General features: G+C 40.6%; 1 protein-coding gene across 8 annotated transcripts in view; it reads left to right on the forward strand.

Annotated features, from left to right (window-relative positions):
- Positions 1-2081: 2081 nt before the first annotated feature.
- The window catches only part of RBM20 (RNA binding motif protein 20), a 113165-nt gene continuing 87773 nt past the window's right edge, over positions 2082-27473 (forward strand). For 2 of the 8 annotated variants that reach the window (XM_088059663.1, XM_088059664.1), the window contains exon 1: positions 12095-12264. In XM_088059663.1, the coding sequence (XP_087915789.1) occupies positions 12131-12264 (134 nt within the window). In that variant the 5' untranslated portion in view covers positions 12095-12130. Of the gene's footprint in view, positions 2208-12089; positions 12265-15242; positions 15497-27473 lie in introns of those variants that run through there. The other 6 variants (XM_088059669.1, XM_088059671.1, XM_088059670.1 and 3 more) reach the window with 6 other exon arrangements.

A 27473-nucleotide genomic window follows, 5' to 3' on the forward strand; every position in this document is an offset into this window, starting at 1 on the left:
TCTATTTTGGCCACTTACACTGGAGTATCTTGTCTCTGAACTTCACTCCTAGAAAGTTACATTTGGACTTAGATGTATGACACTTGTTGTTTGGAGTGACACACACAAATCCCCATATACCAGAATGAAAATTCAGCCCTAATCATCAAAGGGAAGTGAGGACTAAATGAATGTGTCATGCGTATCCAATTTCTCCACTGATCATCCAGAGAAAAATAAATCACAGTGGATGTCCTTCTATTCCTTCTTTGTTTCAAAAGCTAGGAGGAGTTCTCTGTTAAAGTCACCCTGGGTTTCCCCAAGGAATGCTAAAATAAATTAATATTGTCTGATTAAATGTTTTGACCCATATTTAAAACACTGGAAAATGATAAGCCTATTTTATCATGGCAGCAAGCCAGCTTTTTTTTTTTTGTGTGTGTGCTACTGGAATCAGGATAAAACTGGAGGATTACATCTTAACTGAACTTATAACCAATTTCATTATTTTTTAATCTTTTTTTGTAACTATACTTTTTCAGATAGATTTCTCATGTATGAATCTCTCAGCAAATGTCTAGTGTCAATCTGTGCTAAGATCTCCTGTCATCTTCCTATTATACATCAGAAAAGACTGCAAAAGTGATCCACAGAAAAGAAAAGAGAAAAATGGTGAAAGGCATTGCAGGAAGGTCTGGCTTGATTAAGTAGAAAATTTTAAATGGCACACATTGCAGATAGGTATCCAAGTCACATTGATTTCAATAAGAATAAGATAGTTTACAGTCCCTCATCTCTCTGAAGTGTTCCCTTGCACCCTAAGGCAATTTAATTTGGAAAGAACTGTTGGAAGAAATATGATAGGTGTATAAAATGAGCAGTATAAAAAGCATGCTGCCACAGCAAGGGCAGTGCCCTGAGACTCGGAACCTGCTCAAAAGTTAATTAAAATCAATTGGAAAGACTTCTGTTGACTTATATAAGCTCTGGATCAGCCCTCGTGAGAACTACTTTCAACACCCAGGTCTACCACAAAGTTTTTGAATGGCTCAAAGCAAGTCATTCAAAGCCATGTCCAGAAAGAGGGACAGATATTGTAATGGGATTGCTCCAAGTGAAGAGTGTGAAAGGTTCTCTGTGCTGCCTCACTAGGGCTCTTTTCAGAAATGTGTTATGAGCTGCTAATGTAAAACAAATAATGATTTGTATTTAACCTGTGGTGCTTACAGTTGTAGGATGCTGTCAAGACAATTTAAAAACATTTTAAAAATTAGGATTAGGCATTTAAAAAACAGCATCTGTAGCCAGGTTAGTTTTGATAAAATGTCACAGGCAACCAATCCTCATGTTTCCCAGCCTAAACTCACCACCAGCTGGAATAATGAAGCAGATACCTCAGAGGAAGAATATGTTACTGTTAAGCAATTTATTGTATAATTTATATCTTTTGTTATCCAGCCTTTACGTGGGTGGAAAAGGGGTCTGTTCTCACTGTCTGGGGGAAGGCAGAACTGTCTGTAACTTGTGTAACTGGGGCCATTCCCTTGAGGTGGTGGAGGTTCCTGGTGAGTACTGCACCCTTCAGACCCAATGGGCTGTGTCTTTCTGGCTGCCCAAACCCCTCACAAGCTCTAGCAGTGGTTTTGGTGCAGTCAAGAAAGCTGTGCAAGCAAAGGAGCTAGGCAGTACTGTGTGGGATGGAGCCTTAGCCATCTGAAATTAGATCAGTTCAGATGGTCAGAGTATGGTGTTAATAACACCAAGATTGTGGATTCAATCCCTGTATGGGCCATTCTCTTAACAGTTGGACTTTTAATACTTTGCCCTCTAATCCTGTCCTAGGAAAGGACAGACGGTTTAGGTGGAGATATTAAAAAAGCTCATCTGGAATCAAGGATTTCAGCCAAATAACTGCTTCTGATCATTGTTTAAATTCCATTTTGTTTAAGCTTTACCCAAACCAACTTTTATGTGAATATTTTGAGAATTCAAAGAATTTGTTTTATGTTTACATGTTCACTCCAAAAAAAAAAAAGAAAAAAATAATCACTGATCTTGTGAAAGCTTCACCAGAGTCAGTCTTAGGGAAAGGTAGCTTGCATTTAAACTGAATTCCTGCTGCTTTGCCTTTTATATATTTATATTAGCTAAAGTAGCTTCAATACAAAAAGAAGAGAACAGTCCCAGAAACTCAGAAGTTTGGAGTTCTGAAAAGACTGGAAATTAAGGTAAGTTTGGAGAGATGGGAACATGCAGTTCAACCTCATCCTCTGAAAAGGCAGAGGAATTTGAACTTTTCTGACTTTTCTCTTTACTAAGCATTTATTTTCAATTACTTAGAATTTATCGAACTGGAACTATTCAGGTTTATACCTTCCTCCTGCCTGTCCCTATCAATGGGCTTTTTTTTTTTTATTATTTTTTATCACAGGGGTCCTGAGAAGTTTTCTTGCTTCTTTCAAGCATGTGACCTCACTTGTAATGTTTGTGACCCTGCTTACAGTTTCAGTGTCTCTTGAAACTGAGAGGGTAAGGACACAACTGTGCTTGTGAGGAAAATCAAGACAAATGATATAATTCTTTCAGGAGTATTACCTTTCTTCTGGGCTGAATTCAGCAGGAGCTGATTGGTAAAGTTTGCCTGAGACTCCCTATTTTTTTGGCAATTGATCAGCTTACTGGAAAACACTATGTGACATGTCAAGTTCTCTATGAAAAAACAAGTGGAAAGGGGGAAAAAGGAAGAGGAAAGGTATGATTTTAAATCTTCTTTTCCTCTTTTATAGCTTTTTGTCCTGAAAGTGCCATGTTAAAGAAAAAAAAATAAATTGAATAGTCTGTGTATCGTAACTACAACCTAATTGATTTCTGTGTGAACTATGAAAGGTAAGGGAGCTTTCAGTGCCTAAGATGGTTTATGGTTCTTTGGTTTAAGGAGACCATTATGAGGTTTCCAGAAATGAGCATTTCCAGAAATCAGAATTAATTTCATATAAGATTTTAGGCTTTAGCCTTTTCCTGGCTGAAGACTGTTTTTGTTTTTCCTTGTATCCTGAGCATGAAGTAATCAAATAGCTTTGCTTTGGTCAGTTTGCAGACTGCATGGTGGTCCTTGCATACCAGATTGTATGTGTGTAATGTTTGGAAGATTAATAATGATGTGCTATCACAGCCAAGGACAGTCCAAGTAAAAGCTTTGCAGACTGTGACTGATGGGTGGGGTTTATGCCACTTCTTTCACCCTGGGATTGCTAGCCACAGTCTCATCACATATCTTTTTATAACAGTGGTGAGAAAAGGGGCTGTGTTTATAAGTGGATTAAAGCATCTGACTTTTCAGACAGGATTCTTTAAGTGCAAACTATCCTGATATGATCATATTTATTTTATATTTTGCATGTAGAGCTATGTCTTCTTCAGGACTTGAACTGCCTATTACCTAGCCAAAATATTTAATGACTTGGATTTAAACAAGCATAATTTGTACTAAGGCTTCCTTAGGCTTTGGTTCAGGGTTTCCTGGATGGGGCTGAATTTAAGGCACACTCTATGTGTGAAACCCTTTTTTCTGTTCAGGGACTGCGTTTGCAATGTCTTCTGTGTCTGGGAGAGTGATGCATTCCTTAGAAATGCTGTATGACTTCCCTTCTCACTAGGTACATACACAAACATTCAAAACATTCAAAATGTTTGTGTGATCTCTGCTTCTGTCTCTCTCCTAAAGAAAACAGTCTTTTCTTCTTCCCTACTTTGACTGTATCACTTTCAAGACCCTCTTTAGATGGATGGTCATGCCTTTTATTAATATAAATTTTCAGCCATTTTCAAGCCATCTGAACCATGGACCTGTAAGGACTGTGAAGACTTGCTGGACCTGCAAACTACATAAGTTATATCAACTTTTGCACTTGTTGCTTTCCAATGGATTTTTTGTTTTTCCTTGCCATTCCAGAGTTTGCTTGCTCCAATAATCATGGATAATGGGACACCTAGGAGAATCTAATCCTTCCTCTTGCCCCGAAGTTGAATCGTGTTTAACTCATTCCTGAAAGATGTTTTGTGCAACCTACTATGTCAGGTGTTTCAAAATTTGACATATTCTCTCACTTGCGATTAGCAGGTTTAATCCAAACTTCTTTTGCTATCATTCAAATCCACTTTCCTCTATCTTCTTCAACCTGGGGATCAAAACCAATTTATTCTATTCTCTTTAAAGGTTATTTTCTGCTTTCAGTCTTTTTGTTTCTAGACTGAACAATGCCCTTTCCATCATCCTTTTTTTTGTGGCTCTTCTTTTGTAGGCTTTTTGTTAGTCCTCTCCTTTCTTCTAATTTTTTTCAATCCATTTCCTAGTGAAAGTACCACTGCCAGAGTGGATGTAGTGCTCTTACTGAGGCCTTATCACCACCAAGAAAAATAAGGGAATTACGTCAGACAAAACTCCTATTTATATAGCTTAGGTTGATGGATGCCTTCCTTGCATGATATTGTTGACTCATGTTCAGCTGTGATCCTCTGTAATACTCCCCAAGTCTTGTTCAGAACAACTGTTTTCTGTCTAGTCATCCTGTGCTTTCCCAGACAATATTTTCCCTTCCTAAGTACAGGACTTAACACCTGTCCTTCCTCAGCTGAATCCTATGTTTTTCATAGTTTCTCTGATCTCTCCAAATCATTCTGAAAACTCTTTCTCTGCTCCAATTTGCCTATAGCACTTTATCCCACATACACATTTCAGATGTGTGATCTATTCCGTTACCCAGACTGTTGAATAACAATATAGGGAAAGGAATTAACCCTTCCAGATTTCCAAATTATACGCCTTTCTAGTTTGACAGTAGACTACTCATACCAGCTGTGAGTGAAGGTTTCCAAGAAGCTATGTATTCATATTCTTGTAGCCTCATCTACAGTATGCTTCTAGTTCTCTTTTAAGATTATTTTCTGTGATGGTAGAACTTTTGCTGTGTTACCATGAGTTATTCTCTTTAATTCATGTTTCTTTTTACCCCAATATTTTTCTTTGCTATTTGTTTTCTATGCCCTTCCTCACAAGCTGCTGATAAAGAAAGAGGTAAATTCACTACTAAAGTGGGAAGTAACAAAGGAGAAGCCCTCACAGCTCAAGTTAAAATGTTTTCTCTTACTATTATTTCCCCATCCTAGGTGGCACATTTCAATAAATTGACATCACAGTAATAACAGTTGTGTTTTTTCCTCCATGGTTACAACAACATTTTGGGTTTTTTTGCCTCCATAATTGTCTTTCAATACTGCTGTTTCATTTTTCAGTCCCTATGATAATTATTTACAAAATTTATTTTACAACCTTATATATTGTATATTCTTCAGCTTCCCAGTAGGGAAACAACTTTAAAAGTCCATGTAGATTTTCTAAGGGGAAGGAGCAGGTGAAAGGTTAGTAGCTGTGGTAGTTCAGTGAAACAAGCAAGAACTGTAGGTTCTAAACTGAAAGGCTAATTTTAGAAGATGACCTCAACAGGTGAGCAGATCATTTCAGGTAACTTCAGAGTTCTTTGCTTCTCTGCATTAAATGTCAATGTGCATTTCTCTGTTGACTGTTACCCCGAATATATAGATTGCAGGAGCTGAGTTAGATTCCAGATCAGCAAGATCATGTTTTCCACTGGAAGTATTCCAGATGATGATAAACATCATCAAATAACTTCAGGCTCACCATGAATGTTGATGAAAGCATATCTCAGACTTCAGGGACACATAGTCTCACCTACCTTATCTAAATGCCATGAGAGTTGTTTGAAATTACTCTAGTATCTATGCAGCAAATGCTACATGGATTTGGCACACTTTTGCAAGACTTCTTTTCTTTCAGCTGTAGAGCTGGCCTCGCTGCACTAGACTGCCTATGGTTACATGGCTGCAGGTCAGAATGTCAGCGGATTCCCCACTCTTGTTCACTCAGGGCCCACAGTTCCCTCAAGAAGGTTGTCTCAATGTAATGGCTCAGCGCCACTGTCTGGCATGCAGAACATTCCTGGTTTGTCTCCGGAGATCCGCACTGCAAGTGCTGACATGTAACACCACAGCTGTGCAATTTGTCAGCGGACGAGGGGGAAGGAGCCCTGCCTCGCTCCGTCAGGAGGCAGTGCAGCTCTGGCCTTGGCTCTGCACGAGCTCCACAGCCTCCCAGATTCAGGGCACCTCAGCAGCTCATGCCAGCAGATGGGGCTCGCACAAGTGGCCTGTCAAAAACTCAGTCCTGCAGAACATCTTTCACAAGTGAGAGGTCCCAGGAATGGATCTGTTTGCCATAGACCAGATCACCAGAGCCTCACTATAACCAAATGTCATTTATAGGGATGTAAATTGTGCAGTCTTTGGTACTGTTCTACTTAGGCAGACTTCCAGAGATCATTTGTCTTCGTATAAAATATTAAAAGACCCTATTTTGTAATCTAAATTATGCCCAGTTTGTCCTTGTGTGTCATTAGTATTTATCACTATCAAATGGTACTCTGAAGTTATGCAAAAATCAGTGTTTTCTCATGGGTAAAGAAACCATTAAGTTTAAACTTTGCCTCCAGCTATGTATATCTCCTTAGAACTTGCATGCACATAAAGAGTAATTAGTATTTAAAGACTTGACAAATTAAGCTTTTTAAGGGCTGAATATTCCTTCTAATACAGTATTTTTAAAATTAAAAATTACTGAAGTAAAGTCTGTACTAAATATATTGATTATGGTTATTTTTATTAATAGTGAAGATGTAGTAGTTATTACCTACCACTTTGGCAATGAGAGGAAAAACTCCCCATGCATACATTAGAAAGGAGTGTGGTAAACAAATAAATAAGCAATTATTGTTAATTCTCTTGTGCTTATGGAACCCTGAAGGATAAGAAACAGAAGTGAGGATGACTGGAACCAGACCAGTTACGCCATGATATGAATGGAAATATGTAATAGTGAAGGCATGGGAAGATAAGTCAGGTTATTAACATGCATATTTCAGTTATCTGAAGAGCTGAGAGTAACATGAGGGATTTTTTTTAAAGCCTGTTTTTTCCTCAAAACACTTTAACATTCATTTCTTACTGTTGCCGTTATGTTTTCTTTAATTACGTTCTGCTGTTCTTTAACAAGTTGGCAAATATAGTTAAAATGGTAAACATTTGCCATTTCTGCAGCTAGAAAAGAGCATGATACAATCCATTAATGACATAAGCCAGTATCCTGAGATCAAAGAGTGTGTATACCTCCTAGGTATGAATTGCACATTCCAATATTTTCCAAATTTATACTATGTGAATTGAGGATTATATTGTCACTGGCTCAAGGTGCTGAGGGAATACATAGCTTCTCACAGTACCTGCAAAAAGACATCATTAATTTATTCCACATTGTTCTGCATCACGTCTAAAATTCTACAGTGTTTGCCTTTCATTAGCTGGCTGTCCCCGCATATTTGAAAGTCTCAGCTATCCATGGTTGAGTGTCTGATAGCTTATCTCCAAAGGTTTTCCTTTTGCATCTTGATCTGCTTGACTCTTGAAAGCATGTGATCTGCATACTGCAACAGTCAGTCCAGCTCTTGAGTTTTATTTTTCACCTTTCAGAGGTCTGTAACCAGGCTATATCTCTTGGTGAATCATCATAAGCTTCATTTTCTGGTTATTCATGGGGAGATTTTTTTTTTGCTTATAACCTACTGTGGTTAGTCAAATTCTTCAGGTGATTCTGTTCTATAAAAACATCTGCACTATAACCAATTCAAAAGGACTAAATCTCCCTTGTATTTTCCTTTCAAACTATTAGGAAACATTCTTTCAAATGTCAGAAATTTTTTTTTTGTTTGCTTATAAAGGAACTTGCAGGCTTGAGCTAAATTTTACCTGGTCCTTTGTAAATGTAGCTTGAGTATTTGTGAGCAGCACCATTTCAATGACATGCAGTCATGAGCAGCAGAGCCCACACAGGTGCAGGAAAATGCAAAGCCAGAGTAACTGGAAAAGAACCTACCAGTTGTGGCCACCTGTTGCCATTCACATCTAGTGAAAAGAAAATCTGAGAAGAAAAAAGTCAAAAGTGGTGCTGACTGAAATATTTTTCAGGAGAAGCTGATGGAAGTAAATAGAGACTTACCCAGAAGGCGGATTTCACATACCCAGGCACTGGAAATTTCTGCTTCAGTCTTCAGCTTCTCTGTCTGAACAATGATCAAACAAGAAAACATGCATAGCAAGCTCCAGAAACAGAATTCAGTATAACCTGGGAAAACCTAATACACTGATAACCATAAACTGACTAGACTGAAGTATTTTTCACTTTTTTTTCCCCTGAATTTTCCTTCATTAGTTTTGGAAGTCAAGTAAGAGAGTGCTTTCCTGCCTCTTTCCATAGTCTGTTAAGGAGTACGATGTTGCCATTCTTCCTAGATGAAGTCTTTTATTCCTGCAACTGGATACTTATGTTACTTCAGTCCTATTTCAGAGATGACATCTCATTCTACATGAAATCATGTTTGTATTTTAATGACTATTGCTGCTGCAGAACCATCACAACACTATCTAGATAACACTATAAATATGAATTAAAGTACCTCTGTACAGTAGTAACAGTAAAAACCAGAGTTTATTCTCCATCATGTCTGGGTGCCTTACCAACTTTGAGAATAAACCATGTTAGACCCTCAGTGGTACCTAAACTGGTGCTGCTCATTGCAGCTTAAGTGAGCGGGACATTTACACCAGGGCACAACATGTACATCTGGGCCAACCCTGGCCTTGAGGTACTTGCGTTATCCAGGTTTTCCATCTTTCATTTTTTTCCAGCTGCTTCTTTTCCCTGATAATGAAGAGTTGATTATATATTAATTTTCTGAAGATTGCAATTAAGGCAATTAATTCTCCAAGGATTAAATTTCAGGTCACAGAATAATAGATTCAGGCACGAACCAATGAGAGGTCTTAGACTAATAGGCAGATTGACATCTTTTATTCTTAGATGTATTTCCTTGCTACTGTGTAACTCGATGGTTAAATAAGCTTTAAAGCAATGAAATCATTGCTGTTTTGTTATTTGTTGCTAAACTATTTGGGGACACAGTGTCCAGTGTGTGCCTGGTTCCATCCCTTTCCTACTTTATGATTGCTTAATTTTTTTCCAGGTTCTGCCTGTGCCTTTCTTGATCTGCTCCTAAAAATGGAATATTCTGGGTGTGAGTTCATTTACACCAGAGAGCTGCTTCTGATTTATCATCATGCAAGTTAGAACAGCAGTTAGATCAGGATTTCAGTTTTAGCATGTGGACTGCTACAACTGGAAACTCCAAAAAGGCATTGTAAGAGGTGGGGATTGTTTGAGTGTATTGGGAGATGCAGTAAGCATATTAATTTCAGCTGAAATTATTAGCCAGGAGTGCTTCTTGCATGAGTTCTCATTAATACCTATGGCATAGATATTTCAAAAAAATCAACACTTTTAATCTAAAATTATAGATATTTAATACATATGAAGTCAACAACAGGAAAATCAGTGTTTTGCCAATATTTTTAACAAAACCTCTATTAGCTGACAGTTGCACAAACAGAGAATATGTCTCTAGCCAAGGGGAAAAAAACCTACAGCTCTGATTTCTCCATGTGCATAACTGTGTTCCATATTAGGAGAACAGGAACTTGTATAGCTGTTAGCACTTGTTCAGTTCTACTGCCAAACCAAGACCCTAAAACTGTGGTTTTTGGACCAGTCACTGTTGTTTCTCTCTTATGGCAGTGCTCCAGAAATACTGTAAGGGTTGGCCAGAAAACTGCTTATATTGATTTCTTGAATAAGAGAGTCCATGAACAGTCAGTCTGTGCTTGCTCACACCCACCCAATTATTTCCCTGTAGGACAGCCTCTGAGTGAGCCTTTGCTAGTGCCTTGTGGTAAGGCAGGGACCAGCTGGCTGTGAGAGGTCTGTGCTCTTGCCACACCAGATTATGCCAAGCCAAACACTGGGATATGACAGGAAAAGAGGGGAAAAAAACCTTGACAAGAAGCAGACATAGGGATGAGAACTGTTAAAATGAATGGAGAAAATCTTTGTAAAGTTTTAGGATCCCATGCTGAGACTGAATGCTGAGCTGTACAGTGGATGTATTAAGTGCAGAAATAGTAGTGTCTAGTAAAACACACTTGATCCATTATTACAAGTGATGTAATATGTCTGTGCGAAGTAACACGTTCTTGTGACTATCCACCTCCTAATCCAGGGCCATGCATTAGTGTCATAGCTGTGCCCCTGCTGCCCTCTGAGCCATGAGTCACCATCTTTCACTTCCTCAAATAATTACAGGCAGCAGTGGCTGTTGCTTGGTGTCAAGGGCTTTCACTGCTACTCAGGAAACTCACACAAAGCCACTTTTCTGTGGATGATCAGTAGACACCTGAGATTTGCTTTAAACTTTGGGTCCCACTTGTTAAACTTTTTTTCCCATGAGTTGCCTCACCTGTCTGCCAGACCTTACCTTTCCTTGGCTGGAAGATCAGGCATCTTGTAGCTACACAGTGCTGACCACCCCTCGGCCCTCGTTGAACCAGAAAATACATAATTTGCAAATTTTTTTTCCTTGTGGGAAAGGATGTGAAGCTCCATTTTTTGTATTTCTCAGAATATAGTGTAAATCAATGTGTCTAAACAAGTACTGATGGCATTCATTTTTTAGAAGGTGCATTTGGCATTACATTACCATTAAGTAACTGTGCAACTGAAATCTGGCCCAGTTCTTCACTGCCCTGCACCTGGTTGGTGCTCTCCATCTGCAAAGTGTAAAGTACGTGATTAATGCAACTAACTTAAAATTTTCCAGTCACCGGAGGTGGCATTTTGTTCCCATTTAGAAGGCTACATACTTGTAAATGACTGTGCCAGGTGCAGGGGAGGAGAACCTGACCCCTTCAAAATTCGTCTTTCCCCTGAATTAGGATTAATTTTTCAAAGGAGGCAGGATGTTTCTGCTTTCCTCGGTGCGTGTGTGTGTTGTGTGTGTGTGTGTGTCTGTGTGTGCTGGGGGGAGGGTGTGTGGCAAGCAGAGGTAATGCAGGAGCAAGTTTCGAAATGGTCTTTGACTTGTCCCTCTATAATAAACATAAAGGTAGAAACAGCTGGAAGAAACATTTTCAATACTCTTAATGCAAGAGTGCAACTTCTGCTCCATCGGTTGTCTGAAATTTCCTCCCAGACATTTGCGGGTAAAACTTTTTTTTGTCACATTGTATCATCAGGCAGCAATTCCACTCCTTAGTCCTGTGTTATTACAGCAGCAGGTAAAGCCTTCGTGAGTAGGTCTTGATCACGCTAATATGTGTTTAGAAGTGGGGAGCCCACGATCGACATCCTTTATTAAACGCCCTTCGTGGTTAGGCCCAGACGAGGGGGGCTGCTATAGAGATGACTTGTTAGTCGAAAAGGTTTATTAATTGGCTGGGGTACACTTTCCCGTTTTATATCAGCCGACAGGGCCTATGTCTGACGAAAGACTGATAACATTTCTTTAGAGGTGCTACCAGGGAGGGATTAGAAGAATACACATGCTTTTCCCCTTGTCCTTGGCATTTGATGTTTCTAAACTATTGCCGGAGTGTGAAGGGGCCGGTATTGTTCACTCTTTGCTGTACAGCCCCTCCTTTACCAAGCGCGGCCCGCGGGACCATCCAGGGCAGGACCAGGCGCGCCCCAGCCACCTTGGCCCGAACAGGTGCGCCCGAGCCACCCTGCCCCGGCTAGGACACAGGGCAGAGCCGCCGGGTTTCTGCGGGGCGTGGGTCCCTCCTGTCGGGCAGGTGCGGGAGGAGGAGGGAGGAAACGGGCCCGGCGCCCAGGTGGGGCCGGACCGGGGGCTCCGCCCGCCCCTCCCTCCGGCCCCGCCAGCGTCTCTGGGGCTCCGCGCAGCGCCGGCCGCCCCCGCCGGTGGCCGCAGCCCTCCGGCAGGGCGGGCTCAGTCGCAGGGGGTTGCCTGTCCCGCCGTCGCCAGTCCGGCGGGGGGGCGGCGGGGGGAGCGCGGTTGTCTCCAGGGCCGGTCCTCTGCCCCCTCCCTCCCTTCTCTCTGCCACCCTCCCTCCCTCCCGCCGCCGCGGCCGAGGGCTGCGTGGCCACCCGCGCCTCCCGCTGCAGGGGCCGCCCCGTATGGTCCCCGCCGCTGCCATGAGCCAGGCCCCGGCTCCCCGCGGCGCTGACCCGCCGGAGAGCGGTGCCCGCAGCGGGGCCCCCAGCCGAGGGATGCCGCCGCCGCCGCCCAGCCTGCCCCAGCTCCTCCACAAGTAAGAGCCGCCCCGCGTTCCGCCGCGCCGGGAGGGCGGGCGGGCAGGCGCGGGTCGTTCTTCCTCCCCGGTGGCGGTGCCCCACTTCCCTCCCCCCGCGCCCAGACTGACAGCCGGGCGGGCGGAGGGTCGGCCCGGCACCGGCCCTGGCCGTGGCCGAGCGGTGCCCCGCGGGGCTGAGCCTCGCTTCGCCGTGCGGGTGGCGGCGGGCCCGTCCCCGCTGTTAAGGGCACGGACTCCCCTAAAGACCGGCAGTGGCCTCGCTGCCCTCAGAAGTTTTCTGCCCGAAAAGCCGACTCGTGTCGGTTTCCCGAGGGTTCGGCCCGGCACCGCGTCTTCCTCGCCCGGGAGCTGGGCCGGGGAAGTTTCCGTCGCTTGCCCCGCGGCGGTGTTTGCCGCCTGCCCGGCCGCCGTTCCGCTGCTGCGGTCCCCTCGGCAGGCCTGGAGCGAGGGGCTCGTGGGGTTCCAGAAGCGATCGCATCTCTGCAAAGCTATCACGGGAAAAGTAACCTGTGCGGGCGTGGAAGTCTTATTAATGAGTGCAGTGATGCGAATGGCATTTTGCTGTTTCGTTTTCCACCCAGACAGAGAGGGAAAAGCACTTCTGCTACACAGATGCAGTGATGCCAGTGATACTTATCTGGCTAAATGAGAAGCTTGAAGACAAACCGAATGCTCTGTAGTTAATAGGTGAATCATGAATAAGGCCTAAGCTGATGATCTGTACTGATTCAGTGTGGTTGTGTGCACTGTATCTGATTTTTACCCAAGTCGTAACGTACTAGAAGAGGTAAGGGCTTTTTAATCTGTTAACAAGTACCCGGCTATGGAGCTATTAGAATTGCCTTCTATTACTTTAAGATTTGCTGCTTGAGTTGACGAGCAGGACACTGGGTGCTGCGCAGTGGCGAAGGTTGAAAATCGCTTTCGATATCATGTCCCAGAAGTGGACTGAGCCCGTGTGTGGCCCTCAAGCAAAGCCCGAGTATGACAAAGCACCGAGGAGCTGCCACGGCCATGCCGCTGGGCTTGAGCTGCTTTCCTGCAACAACCCCTTCAGCAAAGGCGCTGGCTTAGGCATCTCCATTATCACTTTCGTAACAAAACCCAACAATGTAACTAATGGAGGAAATGCTTTCAATTCTCTCACATTTGCAAAATGCACACATGTATAGAAATAATAAAGTGCAATGTATGCTTTGACGTTACCGCAAATTTAAAGTATGAGCGCTATTTTAAATTGGGAATCACATCAGCTTTTATAGATATGTAAATAACTGGACTTTCAAACTTTCTGCAGAATGTGGTTCATAAATTTTATGCTTGATTTTCTTTTAGTCTGTTTGCTTTTAAATCATGGTTTGTAACTTAATCATGAAAACGTTCGGGGTTCTTGTTACCTACATTTTTATTTCTGATTGGAAATATAGACTTAGAGGTTTGCACTGAAACACTAATGGTCTCTTCCTAAGTCCACTGGGCTGTTGCTGTGGTACGTGTGAAATATTGTGCAACCACAGAGTAATTTACACTTACTCAAAATCAGTCTTACATTTTAAACTATAGTGTCTAAAGATGGCCCTTATTTTCTCAGAATCCCCAAGATTTTATGTGGCTGTTTTGCAAGTCAGGTAGATCTGTTGAGAATACTTCATGATTGTATTTCTAATGTGGTGTGTGATATGTATGATGGCATCGCATTCTTGCTAGTCATGCTTCTTAGCAAATTATAGGTAGGAAAACTCTAAATGGTTTCCTTTTGACCCTACCTTTAATGGAAAGATTTGAGAGATGCTGTGTTCTGAGGGTTCTTTGTCATGTTAATGTAACGCAGGGTGGCAATCATCGAACATCTCCATCTAAGGTCCTGCAACTTGATCATACAGTTTTGAAACCATGTGGCGTAATTTGGTGTGCGCCTGTTTACCTGACAGTTAATAAATGCGCTGAATTGGAAATGCAGGCAAATTGTACTTTGTTTTGCTGATAATAACTTGGTATTTTATAATCTAAACCAAATGTTCAGTGAATGATTGAAAGGGAGATGTTAGGGAATATCCAAAATTACTCTTCCAAATTTATTTCTAACACGCTAGGACAGGTATTATGACCGGTAAAATACAATGGAAAGGAAAGCAGTGATTATTCTACAAAATGAAGTCATGGTTTCATTATAGGGAAGAAAACACTGATCTTGTTTTCTGAGTATTTTGTTTTTCTTGACTTTTTTTAAACAATTGCCATTTTTTTGCTTTGCGAGCTGCAGTAAACAAATGTGCAGTTGCGGAATACTAGTTCAGAGTCAAGTAGATCAGAGTATTCTGTGGTGTTTAACAAAACGTCTCCCTGTTTCAAGTGTTTCATTATAATATAGTATAAAATATGCATTTTTCATGAGACCATTTAAACTTTGAAAGCTCTCTGGATTCCTTCTTTCTTCCCCCTCAGTAGTTTTGTTAGGAAGGTTTACAGATGTTAAGTGAAGAGCAACATAATTTTAGAAAATGGCTTCCTACATGGGCGGCTGATAAAGCTTCACTGTGAGTGCTGAGCTTTGAACAAGGTTTAAAATTTAGTGAAACTGGAGATCTGAAGTATCTTAGCAGCTACATTGGCTGAACTCATGCAACACAGGTAGCATGAACAATAGTCTTTAAATGCCCCTCTGCTTTAACATTTATATTGTAATTTTAATATAAAAGCATTACTAAACTTCTACTTTGAAATTCCCTGTAGTGCCCAACTACAATAAGATATAAATTGAAATATGCTCTCTACACGTTGTACGTTTTTCCCTGAGTGACAACGTCAATTGAGTTGATAGTAGAGGTCCAATGATAAGATTTACAGAGTTAAAGCATTCCATCTATGCAAGTTGTTGTGATGTTTGATGGGAAAATACTTCTTATTTTCCAAAACTAAAAGCCTTATTGCAGGCAAAGCCCTCAGGCTGTAGATCTGAGAAGGAGAAATTGCTGGGAAAGGGAAACCTGAATTTACATGCTTCAGAGGATGACTTACAAAAACATACCCTTCTGTATGAAATAAAGCAGAAGACTGAGAAGAACAGTTGTAATAGTGTTCATAACCAGTTTCTGCTGCAGTTGTGTGGAAGGAGTGGAAATGCAGGGTAGGGTCTGTAGTGTCAGCAAGTGAAACATGTATTGGATATCTCTGAAAAGACCAATGTGTATTTGGAATTGTTGGCTTGGGTCTTTTCCCCCCTCTTTCGGTAAGTCTATGAGAAAATTTATATGGTTTGGAAGTTTTGTTTATAATTTGCAGTTGCATTGCAAAATGTGATTTTATAGATGACAAATTTTAGGACCTGCTGTTAGATTGGCTGGAGTGGCTAAGCAGCATGAGAGACTCCTATTAATAATTCCAGGTGTGTGATTCATTGCAGTCTGAGAGGGCAACTAGCTGGAAATAACTCAGAGAAAGGTCTGAGTGGTGGCTGTGGGTTAACTATAGAGATGTTGCATGAAGAGTGCTTTCTGTGAGAGTTCTTGCTGAAAACATTTGCCACAAGTAAACTCTGTGATTATCGGAGACCTTATTGTATTGAAATCCAACTCTTTGTATGCTTTTGGTTCTAATAATTTGTCATGGGTCATATCTGTCCAGTGGAAATGGAGCAGTTTTTAACTCCCTGTGTTGATATAGGAATATATGTTTGGTTTACAAATTGAATAAAAGGCAGCTTAAAACAATGGGGGGAAAACCAAAGTTAATATTTTTTTTCCTAAGCGGTTGCGCCCTGGAGATTTTTAGCTCCTCTGGAAGGAAGATGGAATTTCCAACATCTGCACCCACATTGTCATCAGTTTGTGCCAGTTCTGGGGGCAGAGAGGAGGAAGCAGGCTGGTGCTGTGTGCTTTGAGTCCTTTATTTCCTATAGCAGCAAGGAGAAAACTTGTTGGGAAAAATTACCTCCAGTTTATCTTTTTTTCCAACTCTAACCCATTATGTTAAACATGTGGGTTTTTTATTTGCATCATTGTCTGTTTGTTTTGTGTAGTGTGGGATTTTCTTTTTCTTTTTCTTTCTGCTTTTCCTTTTTTTTTTTTTTCCCCTCCCCAAGTCAAAGTCTCTCAGGAGAGATAAAATATGAAATGTACTCCCATTATATAGATTAGTCATGGCAAATAGTTTGGCATATATGGCAAAGGCTAAGCTGATACTTAACAAGGAGAAACAGTGGTTTTACTGTTTCTCTTCTTACTGTTACTGATACAGGCTTTCCATACTTATTTGCCTTTTAAAGTACATCTCCAAAATCTCTGTTTCTTCTCTACCTGATAGGGCTCTGAAAACTAATGGAGTTTGTGTTGAAACAAGTCTAACAGCCCTGACTGGAGAAGAAAACAAAACAGAGGGGGCTGTAGTTGTCTTAGCTGAGCAGCTTTACCAAAACAAGGGACAGGAGCTGCAAAAGCAGCATGGTGTGGGACTTGCCAGGGAATGTGGGAAGTAAACCCACATTGTTAAGCTCCTCCTTGTGTTTCCCATTTATTGTCTCTGTATATTAGGAAACACACAGTTGGGGAAAATGCAGTTTTTTCTGGAATTGTCTGGCTTCTTGCTTTGTAATTATTGAGACTCTTCTTACATCTCACCTGAGGTTAGAATCAGGGCTTAAAATGCCAAATGTGTGTGCATGAGGGGACAGGGACAAATGGAGGGTGGTTCACTTTTAAGTTTAGTTGTTTTCCAAAAGTAGCATCAATGATTATAATTATCTTCAAGTCATGTAATTAAAATGTCTTTTTTATTTATTGACTTTAAAATCTACTTTCTTTTTTTTTGGATGGAAAACAATAACCCCTCCTTTATATCAGCTGTGACCCAAAGGTTAAAGATGACTTAATCATACGGGTGTTATCTGTTTTAAACAAAAATGACTGAAAATGCGGAGTTTGGGACTTGGGTTTGTTCTACTTGTTTGATTTTTTTCTTTAATCTCTAATTTAAAACCCAACAGTTTACTGGCAGAAAGGCAAAATAAAAAGATAGAAGAGAGACCACAGAGGTACAAAAGCAGAAAGGGGTCAGACCAAAAGAATTTAGAAGGATTGTGTTGCATGTGAACATTTCCAAGTAATCTGACTTTTATTATCAGTTATCAATCAATTCTTAGTTGCCCAGAAATGTCAAATTTTGGTGGAGAGAGACATAACAGCAGTGATGTCAACTTTAGTGAAAATTTAAATAATGCATAATTTATAGGCAATATAATAAGTGACTTCTGGAGTACAACACATAGCAATGGAGTCCTCTTTAGTAAAACTCAGTTGCCTGGATGTTGGATGTTGGATGTTTTTATTGGAAATTTAGTATACTGTTCCCATCAATGGGAAGACTGGCAAATATGTTCCTTTAGTTTTCCTCTTAATTCACTACTTGTTCTTTCAGAGCTGTGTGCATCTAACAGTAAGAGTTGTGTGTGCCCTGCTGAGCTACTGCTATGCTGTGGTGCTAAAATCTTCCTGATCTCATTAAGAGGAAAGGAAAATGGAGGTGGGAAAAACTTTAGTAACCAGTTCTGATCCTTTCTGGAGGCTATCAAAATGGGAGGAACTAGATCTACAAAGATACTTTTTTACTTCATGGAGATGGTAAAAAATTATTTAGGAGGGAAAAATGGGCTATTTGCATGAAATATTAATTTCAGTCACTTAAAAATAATCCTTCAAATAGAATCTGCTTTCTCGGAAGAATAAGTTATCTTGATTTTTCTTTTATTTAAATGAATTAATTTCATATGACGTGCAGCTGGACACTTTATCAAACTGACTATTCCCCTGAATATACTCCTCCCTTTTTTCCTCCTCTTCATCCTTTGTACCATTTTATAGTTGATTTAAGGATGTAATCGCTCTGTTAGCCTCTGCCCCTCTCTATGTCCAGCTGCTTTCCCTTTGTCACGCTAATGACCCGTCACAGTGGAGCTGTCACTTGACACAGAGAGGGAAACCAGAAAACGTCTCCCTTTGGGCTTGAGAAACGTTTAATATCTGTCCTGTTCTGACAGCTCAAGCCTAGCCCGTTTTACAAATGCCTCTTGCCTATTTAGAAGAAATGCTAAATAAATGCATTGGGTATTCCGTTGCAGGAAGGGGGCAAAGGCTTGTTTTCATAAAGGATCAGTAGGTATGAGTGTACAAGCAGTTACTTTGTATCAGGCTAACTGCATTTCTGGGAGCGTGTATGCGAACTTGTGAAATGGGAGTTTAACTGATATTGAATATGCAGCTAGTGGTACAATTATCTTGTGCACAAGATAAAGGAGGACGTATTTGTTATTAGTTTTCTCCATGTCTGTGTTGGGAGATGAGCTGAACAGGCAATGAGCAGGACCAGGGTGGAGTTGTTCTTTGCGGCTGTTGCATGAACAAAACAGTTCAGATTCATTCCTCATCATCTCCGTTGTTTAAAGATGTGCAGCTGTCCCACCAGCCTTTGCAGGGTGCTCCAAAGATGCCATGAGCACTGCCTGACTCTGGGGGTAACAGGAATCTGTGAGGAGTAGTCTATCTCCTGCAGTTTTAACTCTAAAGCCCGTCTTATGTGAAATCTTAATGATGATCACTCCTTGGAGAGAGATTCCACTTCTGGATTACTTCTTCCAAAGAAAAGACAGGGACAGGATAAGGAAGTCTTTAACTCACGTTCCCTTGAGGAATGTATTCTGCTGGCCATGATGAACAGAGAAAATGGCATTTTGGGCAGGTTATGAGCAAGCCCCCTAACAGCTTTCTGATCACTTGGTTCCTTCTCTGACTTACCAGCTATTGAGATAAGAAAAGCACCTGGTGTTATCTAGTCTTAACTTTCATCAATTTGCCATAAAACTTGTGATTTTCTGTAGATTAGGATGCAGAGTTTTAGAATTCAAGCAATGTCAAATCTCTTGAATTTGGTAGTGTCAAAAGCTACAGTTTCATGTGTCATGGCTTTGCTTTTTTCCTGGATGAGCAGAGATGTGTGAGTTGATGGTATCTGTGAGTTAAGGCCAATTTGGAAATGTGCAGGAGTTGCAGTGCATTTTTACTGGTATTTTAATATTTGTCTTAGGAAACAGGCTTAAGTACCGCTTCAACAAGTGGCTTGATGGCTGACGTTGCCTTTACTGAGATAACAAATACAGTCTGTTTCTGCAGGAGGAAAGCATATTTCTGTCTTTGCTGATTAACACGTTTTCCCCCAAAGGGAAGATGTGCTAAGTAGTTTTATTAGGTTGATGACACATACACTGACCAAATTTTGCTGTTCTATTTTTGGCCTAATTTTTTAAAAAATATTTTTATAATGTCTTTCTCACCCTTCTTTCTGTTCTTGGAAATAGCGTGAGAGCAGATTAACTCCTGGTACAAAGACCAGCTATATGTGACCATAGCTGGTCACAGCTATGGGTATTTGCATGGTTTGCAGTTTGAATGCTATTCCAGTGATTGTCAGAGGTTTCCTTTGCTCCTCCGCTTAAAATTCTGTCAGAGTTTATACATAATTCAGACTAAGGATGGCATTTGGAGAAAAGATGACTGTCATCTCCTGAAACCATAGGGAGAAATATTAGTGAACTAGGATGAGACTTTTTTGCAGCCCTAGGCTCCTCTTTATCTTCCAAAGTCTTCCATTAACACATCTTAACATTCACACCCTTGCTATCCATGTACTCTGAACCATCCATTTGTGTCCCTCTCATGGCACATTCTTTTAAGGTCACCTACAGTTTTCCACTGTCCTGCCAACTTACAACCAAACACTGGCCTCTTTATTTACTGCTTCATTCAAGGTCATGTTGTGTTGTGTAGCAACACCTTCTCTTGGTGCAGACAGGGCTGACCCTTTCGTTGGCACCTTCTGTTGACTCTCTGAGATGAATCAAGAGGTCTGCCTTAGGTTACTTTGCCATGCATTACACTTAGCAAAGTGTCATTGTTACATCTAGAGTTGAACACGTTTGTAAGAACTACAGACAAATAGTGACTGCGATGGTGATATAGGTACCTCTGTGGGTGGCATAGGCAAAAAGGTTCATAGGTAAAGTGTTGTAATAAAATAATCAAAGTTATGTGTTTCTTGAATCCAAGTCAACTCATTTTCTGCACTTGAATGTACCTCCTCTTTCCCAGCTTCTGGTGAATAAAAAATAAAAGAAATGCTAATTAAGTACTCCAAATTTGACAATGAAATTTAAATTAACCATGTCATGTATCTCTGGTAGATCAGACTTCTAAAAGACATGGGATCATTACTGTTCAATTTAGGTTTTGTGCATTGCAGAGTACTAAATGGTTGAATTTCCTTCCAAATAAAACAAAAGGAGTTCAGTCAAAATTTGTAAGGGCCAGAAGTAACTTTGTCATTTTGTGTAGATGGTTAAAGTATATCTGTGCAGAGTAAAGTAATATGTTTTTATGTTATAACTATGTAATATAATTTATAGCATTACATAAATAATGTTAGGCGGTCAAGAGTTTGCTTGTCAGCGGTAAATAGGACTTGAATTCCTCTTTGGATATAGAGTGTATGCTATGATCTTGTAAAGCCTTATTCATACACATGAGGATTATTTATGTGTATAAGGCTTTAAAGGATCAGATCCTATCATCTAAATTTGCAAGGCTTCATGACTCTTTACTGTTTGTTTTTTGGGGTAATTGCTCACAAAAGAGACCTAATGTAGCAGAAACCAAAGTAAATAATAGAAAGTTACATTGCAGCATTAACTTCTCTTTTTAAAAAGAGTATGGATCTGTGCAAGGAGGAGTATGGATCTGTGCAAGGAGGAGTATGGATCTGTGCCCCTTTGTGGTGCTTAGTAGCATATTAGAGGTCTGACATGTTTTCAAACCAGTACTCTGGAGTGTTGAAGCCTCACCAGCTGCAGGGATTTGTAGAGTTGGAGAGGGGTCTACAAAGAGCCCATCAGCTCCTCTGCACAGCACTGCCCTTACAGGGGGCCATCGCTGCTGTCTTCCCATTTGTGCTGAGCATTTGAGAGAACTAAGGCATAGTCTTGTATCTCTCATCTAAGCTGGCTATTTACTTTGCTTTCTGTGTAAGTTCTCAGGATTTTTTGTTATTTTTGCTGCCCTTTTAAAATGGAATAACATGAAAATAGCAGATACAATTTTAGAGAAGCTTTTATAAGTTTTATAATGATCCCTTTTTATCCCCATCCATATGGCAAGAGCATAAAATATCAGCAAATAATATTATTTTCTGGATCACTGCAAAATTTATAGAGGGAATCTGCTCTTAAACTGCAAGACAGCAGTTTTTAGTCCTTTCAGTGCAACATACTGTCTCTTACTGTGTATTTTGGCAGTACTTGTAATCTCCTCCTGCTCTGTAAAAATATAAGACCCTTTTATATGAAGATACAAACACTGAGAAGGGAGCCTCTGCATGCTTGTCTTTTTGGTCTATGTAGTATGATAGATTTTCCTTATACCCTTCTCTGAAGCATTAAAACTTACTGTTTTGCTTTGACATTTCTGTAATTTCAAACTGTATTATGTAGAAGTTGGTAGCAGTGTTCAAAGCCAAAGACTTGATTGGCAAGTTTTAGCTGTGAGTAAATTTTCACAGCTGATCCATAAATCCCCCACAGACCATTAGGAGCTTCAGAGCGGCTCTGGCAAACTCCCCTACAATAATTGTAGTTTTAAGTTTGTTATATTTAGTTTTCTCACCTCTTAGCTGGATGCCAGGGGGACTCACTAGAAGTAAATCAGCTCTGTATCTACTTTTTTCTCCAAGCTAGCAGTTTGCACAAATAGCACAGCGTGGGAGGAGGGCTTGCTGGTTGGCTCCTGGTGGACAAAGCAGAGACTGACCAAGAGTATGATTTGTGACAAATGGATCTGGGGTTAGACATTTTAGTAATTCAAGGAAACTTGGAGTACAAAATTTTTAACCCTCCACCTCCAGCCCCTGTTCTTAAAAAATAACAAAACCAAAAACAAAAACAAGGGAGTAGGAAAAAATGCATCTTCAAGCTTGAACATGAGAGAGTTGTATACAACTGTGTGAGACAGAGAGGCAGCTTTTAATTTAAGTTCCCTGAGGTAATTGTACTTATTTATCTGTAGTGAAGCTGGCAGAGTGACCAGCTTTTAGGAGTCAGCACTACTCTAAGAACAGAACTGCATGGGTGGCAGTGGTGGCGGCAGCAGGCGCTGATGGTGGGAGTATTGCTGGATCACCTGGAAGCCTGCCTTGGAGAACACATCCCCCTCACATGCAGAAAGCCAGTGCTGTAGGGACTGCATGGCATCTTCAGTAAGTCCTGGAGAATGCTTCTTATATAGTACTGCCAGAGAGCCTAATAAAGCCAGAGAGGTTCCTATCATTCCCCTGCATTTAGATCCTGCTGGTTGGGCTCTGAAGCAAAACTTAGATTTGACTGCTTGTTTAAGCAGGCAATGAATATTTCTTAAAAACTGCTTTGCCAAAGACGTACCTGCGCCTTCATGGAGTCTGATCTATCACCTTTCTGAAGGGGCAAGAGGGCTGTGTAGGAGGAAGGTGTGTCTGCGTGGTAAACTCTTTCAAAGGGTATTTTTCCTTTTTCAGAAGATAGAAAAATAAATATAATGTCTCTGTCTTCTGCCACAGGAAACCAACCTCTCACACCTAGAACCCACAAACGATTTGTTCACTCAGGAGAGTAAAAGAGAAGCATTGTCTGAATGATTTAGAAAGAGAAATGAAGAAGAATTGGTCTTTGAATTTTCAATATTTTTATTAATTTAGAGCAAGAAAAGCAGAAAATTCATTTATATTAAAAGCTCTTTCAAACAAAAATGCCTTCATGTTACAATTTAAATTTAAGAGGTTCAGAAGTTTTGTTGATTAGGGTCTTGTTAGGGTAATGAGAGTAAGTAACTATAAATAGTGATGCAGTGAGTGATGATCTTGTCCTACAAACTTTGTGTTGAACTTAAGCAGGAGAAAGTAAAAATATCAGCCAACAACCTTCTTGCAAGGGAGCATCTCTAAAATGGAGGGGTCTTCAGTAAAACAAAAGGACTTGGTCATCTCTTCAGTCTTTAGTTTCAAGTGCTTTAACTTCATTTGTTGCAAGAAGTCAAGTGGAAGTTGTCATTCCAATGGTGGGGATAGAGTACTCTTGATGCCTGTGTCTGTTTTGGTATCTGACACTTAAACTAGAAATGGTAGGAGTGATAAGAGTAAATGAGCTCAGTTCATGTGTACAAATGAAATGCAGAACACGCTTCTGCTGGGAGAAAGGACAGTGACCTTCATCTGAATAGCATAATGGAAAAAAGTTTTCAGAACTGTGTGGAACTTCTGACATAAATTGGGATTGGGTTAAGTGGGATAGTGAGAAAAAAACACATTGTGGTAATTAAAAGTGCAAAACTGTGTTAAGATTAAAAACAAAAGGTATCAGTTATATAGGTGCAAACAAGCCACACACATCTTCCTAGGCTCACCTGCCTAAGTGTTGTGCTCTGCTTTATTTCCTCAAGAGCTGAATGGATGAGAACCAGCATGGCATGGTCCTTCTGTGTTTTTGGACACACAGTTCACTAACACAGTGTGCTAAAGATCATAACGACGGAACATCCTCACCTAGGAAGTGCTGATCAACAGGGTGTTAATGCAAACTTCAACTGACTTGCATTTCACTTCCCTGGCAAATAAAGTTTGCAAATGCTTATTTACAGAAAGAGCTGGAGTGAATCAATGGTCAGTATTAATGCATGTGCAATTTTACTGGTGAAGCCTCAGATGAATCTATAAATAAATGCCAAATGTAAAAGGGGGGATGTTTCTGAAGTTTTACTGCTGATTGTTGCTCTAAAATACAAGCAAGGGAATGTAACTGTGGGAAGAGGACGGGAGACTTTAGCAGGCTTGTTTTTACTGCAGGATTAACTCAGACTCTTGCCTAGGTTTTAACCATTGTCATCTATCAAGAAAATTAGTCTTAGCTGAAAATGTGCTTTTGTGACGCCTGAGGATTTGGGGAAGAATCAGACCTTCACTTGCATAGCTGACACTTTGGGAAGAGTATGTCAGAAAAATAATCTACAAGGTGGTTTGCCTTCATTTCCACCATTCCCTGAAGAACAGAAAAGTTTTCAATGTGATGCTATTGAACAAGAAGAATTTCTGTCCTGTCCCACTGTCAAAATTTGCCAGCCTGAAACAGTGTTGTATGTATAGGGACCTGCTGTGGGGAAGCTTTTGCTTGGATTAGGTTAATCAGAGATGTCAGGAAGGTGAAGCGTATGAGGGAGTTAGACGCAGAGGAAGAAGCTTTCTTTATGTGGGAAAAGTCTATGGTCTGTGTACTTCTCCCAGCTTCTTTGGGAGAACCTAGGCATTATGCCAGCATTAAGTCGAACAATATTTCTCCCCTTCTGCACCCACACACCTTTCTGGTTGGTGTTGACTTTTTTCCCCCAACTCTTAATTAAAATGAGAATGAAGTTAAGGTGCAAACTCAATATTTTTCTTTTCCCTCCTCATGGTAGAAACCTACAGCTTTAGTAATTGCAGTAGGTGACTAATGGAAAAACAAGGTGTCCATTCCTGTGTGGATGTTATTTACCTGTGAAGTGGCCAGAGCAGTCCAGACATTCTCTAACTTCTGTGTGTGTCTTTGAAAGTGAAGTGATTTGAAGAAGCAAGCCAGAACTTTTTCCTGATTGAAAGGGTGCCTAGGCTTATGGAGGGCCACAACAGGATATTAATAGAACATACTGCATTTCCTTCACATAAAAATACGAAGGGCACTTTGCTGAGAAAAAATCCTGCTGTCCCTTTCTGTCTTTGGGACCAGCTCATCACCTAGCTAAAATTAAAACATGAAGTCAGGCAGTTCTTGCTCTCTATTTTTAAACTGCTTCAGCATATGAATGTGAGTGTGAAATCTTTCTTTAGGCCTCTCTTAACTTAATTACCTGCTTATTCAAAATATTCTCTTCTCAAATTGCTGAGCTATAATTATATTAATCTTTTCTGTAGACACACTTCAGCTACTTTATGTTTGTTTAATTAGTTTTATGCTTAATTTGTAGTTCTGTTATTATTTACAGTGATGGAAACCTCATGGTAAGTGTTTAAAATATATTTTGATATGTTAAAAAATTAGCAAGTGGATAAGGTTTTTGTATATCTGTTCCATGTGTTCTTCTGGAAAATATAATGAGAAAGTGCACTTAAAAAAAAGGTATTCAAATTAAATTAAAGCAAATGTCTTTTTATTCTGTCATTTCTTCACATCTTTTGCTTTGTGTGATGTTATCTCTAATTTTATTTTGCTTTTATGTCTTTTCTTTTGTTTGTGTGAAAGAGGTGATGTGATCCCAGAACACGAGGTGAAGTGGAACTGCTTGTATACCATAGATTTGTACTGTTTTCCTGCCAATTTAGATGTACTGAATTCTTTCTGCATTTCAGTGAGTTAAAAAAAAATAATTTATGCAGCTTCCTTCCAAACTGAGCTACCTTTGCTTGCCTAGAGCACTGCTGTTTTCCAGTGGCACGGTGTCAGCCTGCAGAGGGTGTGCTTCCTCCTGCAAACCCTCCTCTCCCAGCTCAGTGCCCGTAACACCCCGTCCATGAACACGGTGTTCGGAACCCAGCGCTGCACCCAGAGGTACCAAGGCAAAAGGTTGTCTCTGTTCCCTGTGGCATTTGTCCCTTGACTACTTTGACTTTCAGCTGTTTGAAGTGCGGGCTTATTCCCAACTGATCCCTGTCTCTGGAAAGGACACTCCTGAGAGAACACAGCGCTTCTTGGCTTACTTGTGTCACTGGCTCTTGATCCTAACCATAGTGCAAAATGGAAAAAACCTTCTCAGTGTTTTCCTGGTTCCCTTGCTTTTGTCAGGGGAGAGTAGCTGTGACGTCGAAGATTTTGGGAAGTTTTTCCTGAGGTTTCCCATGTCTGGCTAAGCAGTGATCAGGCTCCACTGTGTGAGGTCCTTTGTGTTCTGTCAGGTAGATGAAGCTGGGTGAGGTAATCAGTTTTGAAAGGCATTACCTTCAACATCCACATACTCCTGCAGCACGCATGTGGGAGTCTATTTGCACTCCTACCCTTGACAGCTAAATGAGTAAATGGCCTGCTGCAAACTGTCTTTAGGGTGGCTGGTACCTGGGCATGGCAGTAAGTGTGATTACATCTGCCCAGGCAAATCCTACTTGCTGTTCTGACTGCTGGACTTTCACACATCTTCCACTTACCAGAAATACCGGAGATTTCATAGATTTGGGTATTGGATGACAGTGCATTTGTATCACTGCTGAGAAACATGTTGCTATTCACAGTGGTTGGTGAGTATAGTTAGATAGCCAGACAGTGATGTTAAATAACACAAACCAGGAATTACAGTCTTTTGGACGCGTCTTCCCATGCCAGTCTTGGAACAGTTTGCCCATTAATTTGTTCCAAGCTTCCACCCCCTCCCTGCCCCCTCCAGAAAACCCTTGGCAAACCATCCATTCTGTAAATCCTTCTTCCTTGGCTGGCTGCTGTCTGTCTGTTCATGCTCTCCTGTGCTGTTACCCATTTTTTACTTCAGAGTGAAAATTTGTCAGCACAAAGATTTATGTGAGCATATGACATCCTGTAAAGAAATACACAGACACTTTATTCTTTCAAAAATGTAAAATTTAATTTTCAGACTTAAATACAGATGTGATATTCACATAGACAATTATTTTAAAAAAATGATAATTACCAGATTGACTTTTCTCCAACTGAGACTGTAGTCCAATGTTTGAAATGCCAGACTAACAGTACCTGCAGAACTTCTGCTTCTGTTACTGTTGTCTGCATCTTTTGCTGCTGTTTAGCTTTCTAAACTGATTAGTTTTGTATGTTTATTTTTGTAAATGAGTTAGTGAAACACATGCTTGACAAAAGCATCTTGGCAAAATCAGTGGGTTTTAATGGTGTTCACATACTTCTGTGCTTGAAATGAAGCCTGAAAAATTTGTCCTCTGGAATGTTACATTATGTTTTGGTCACTGGAAATTAAGCACCTGACAGCATTAAGCTATCAGAAGGATTTCCAGTCATGGGCAAGCAGCCATTATGTATATGTTGATCCACAGTAGGAGATCTGGACAGCTTTTGATTTACTAGTGCTCATCTGTTCTATATGAGCGGGCGATCAGGATAGCAATTACCTTCAACATTGATTGAAGAGTACTGA

This window comes from Pseudopodoces humilis, chromosome 9, assembly GCF_049639895.1.
Source record: "Pseudopodoces humilis isolate 2021_Gansu_Grassland_sample_001 chromosome 9, ASM4963989v1, whole genome shotgun sequence".
Classification (NCBI taxonomy): Eukaryota; Metazoa; Chordata; class Aves; order Passeriformes; family Paridae; genus Pseudopodoces; species Pseudopodoces humilis.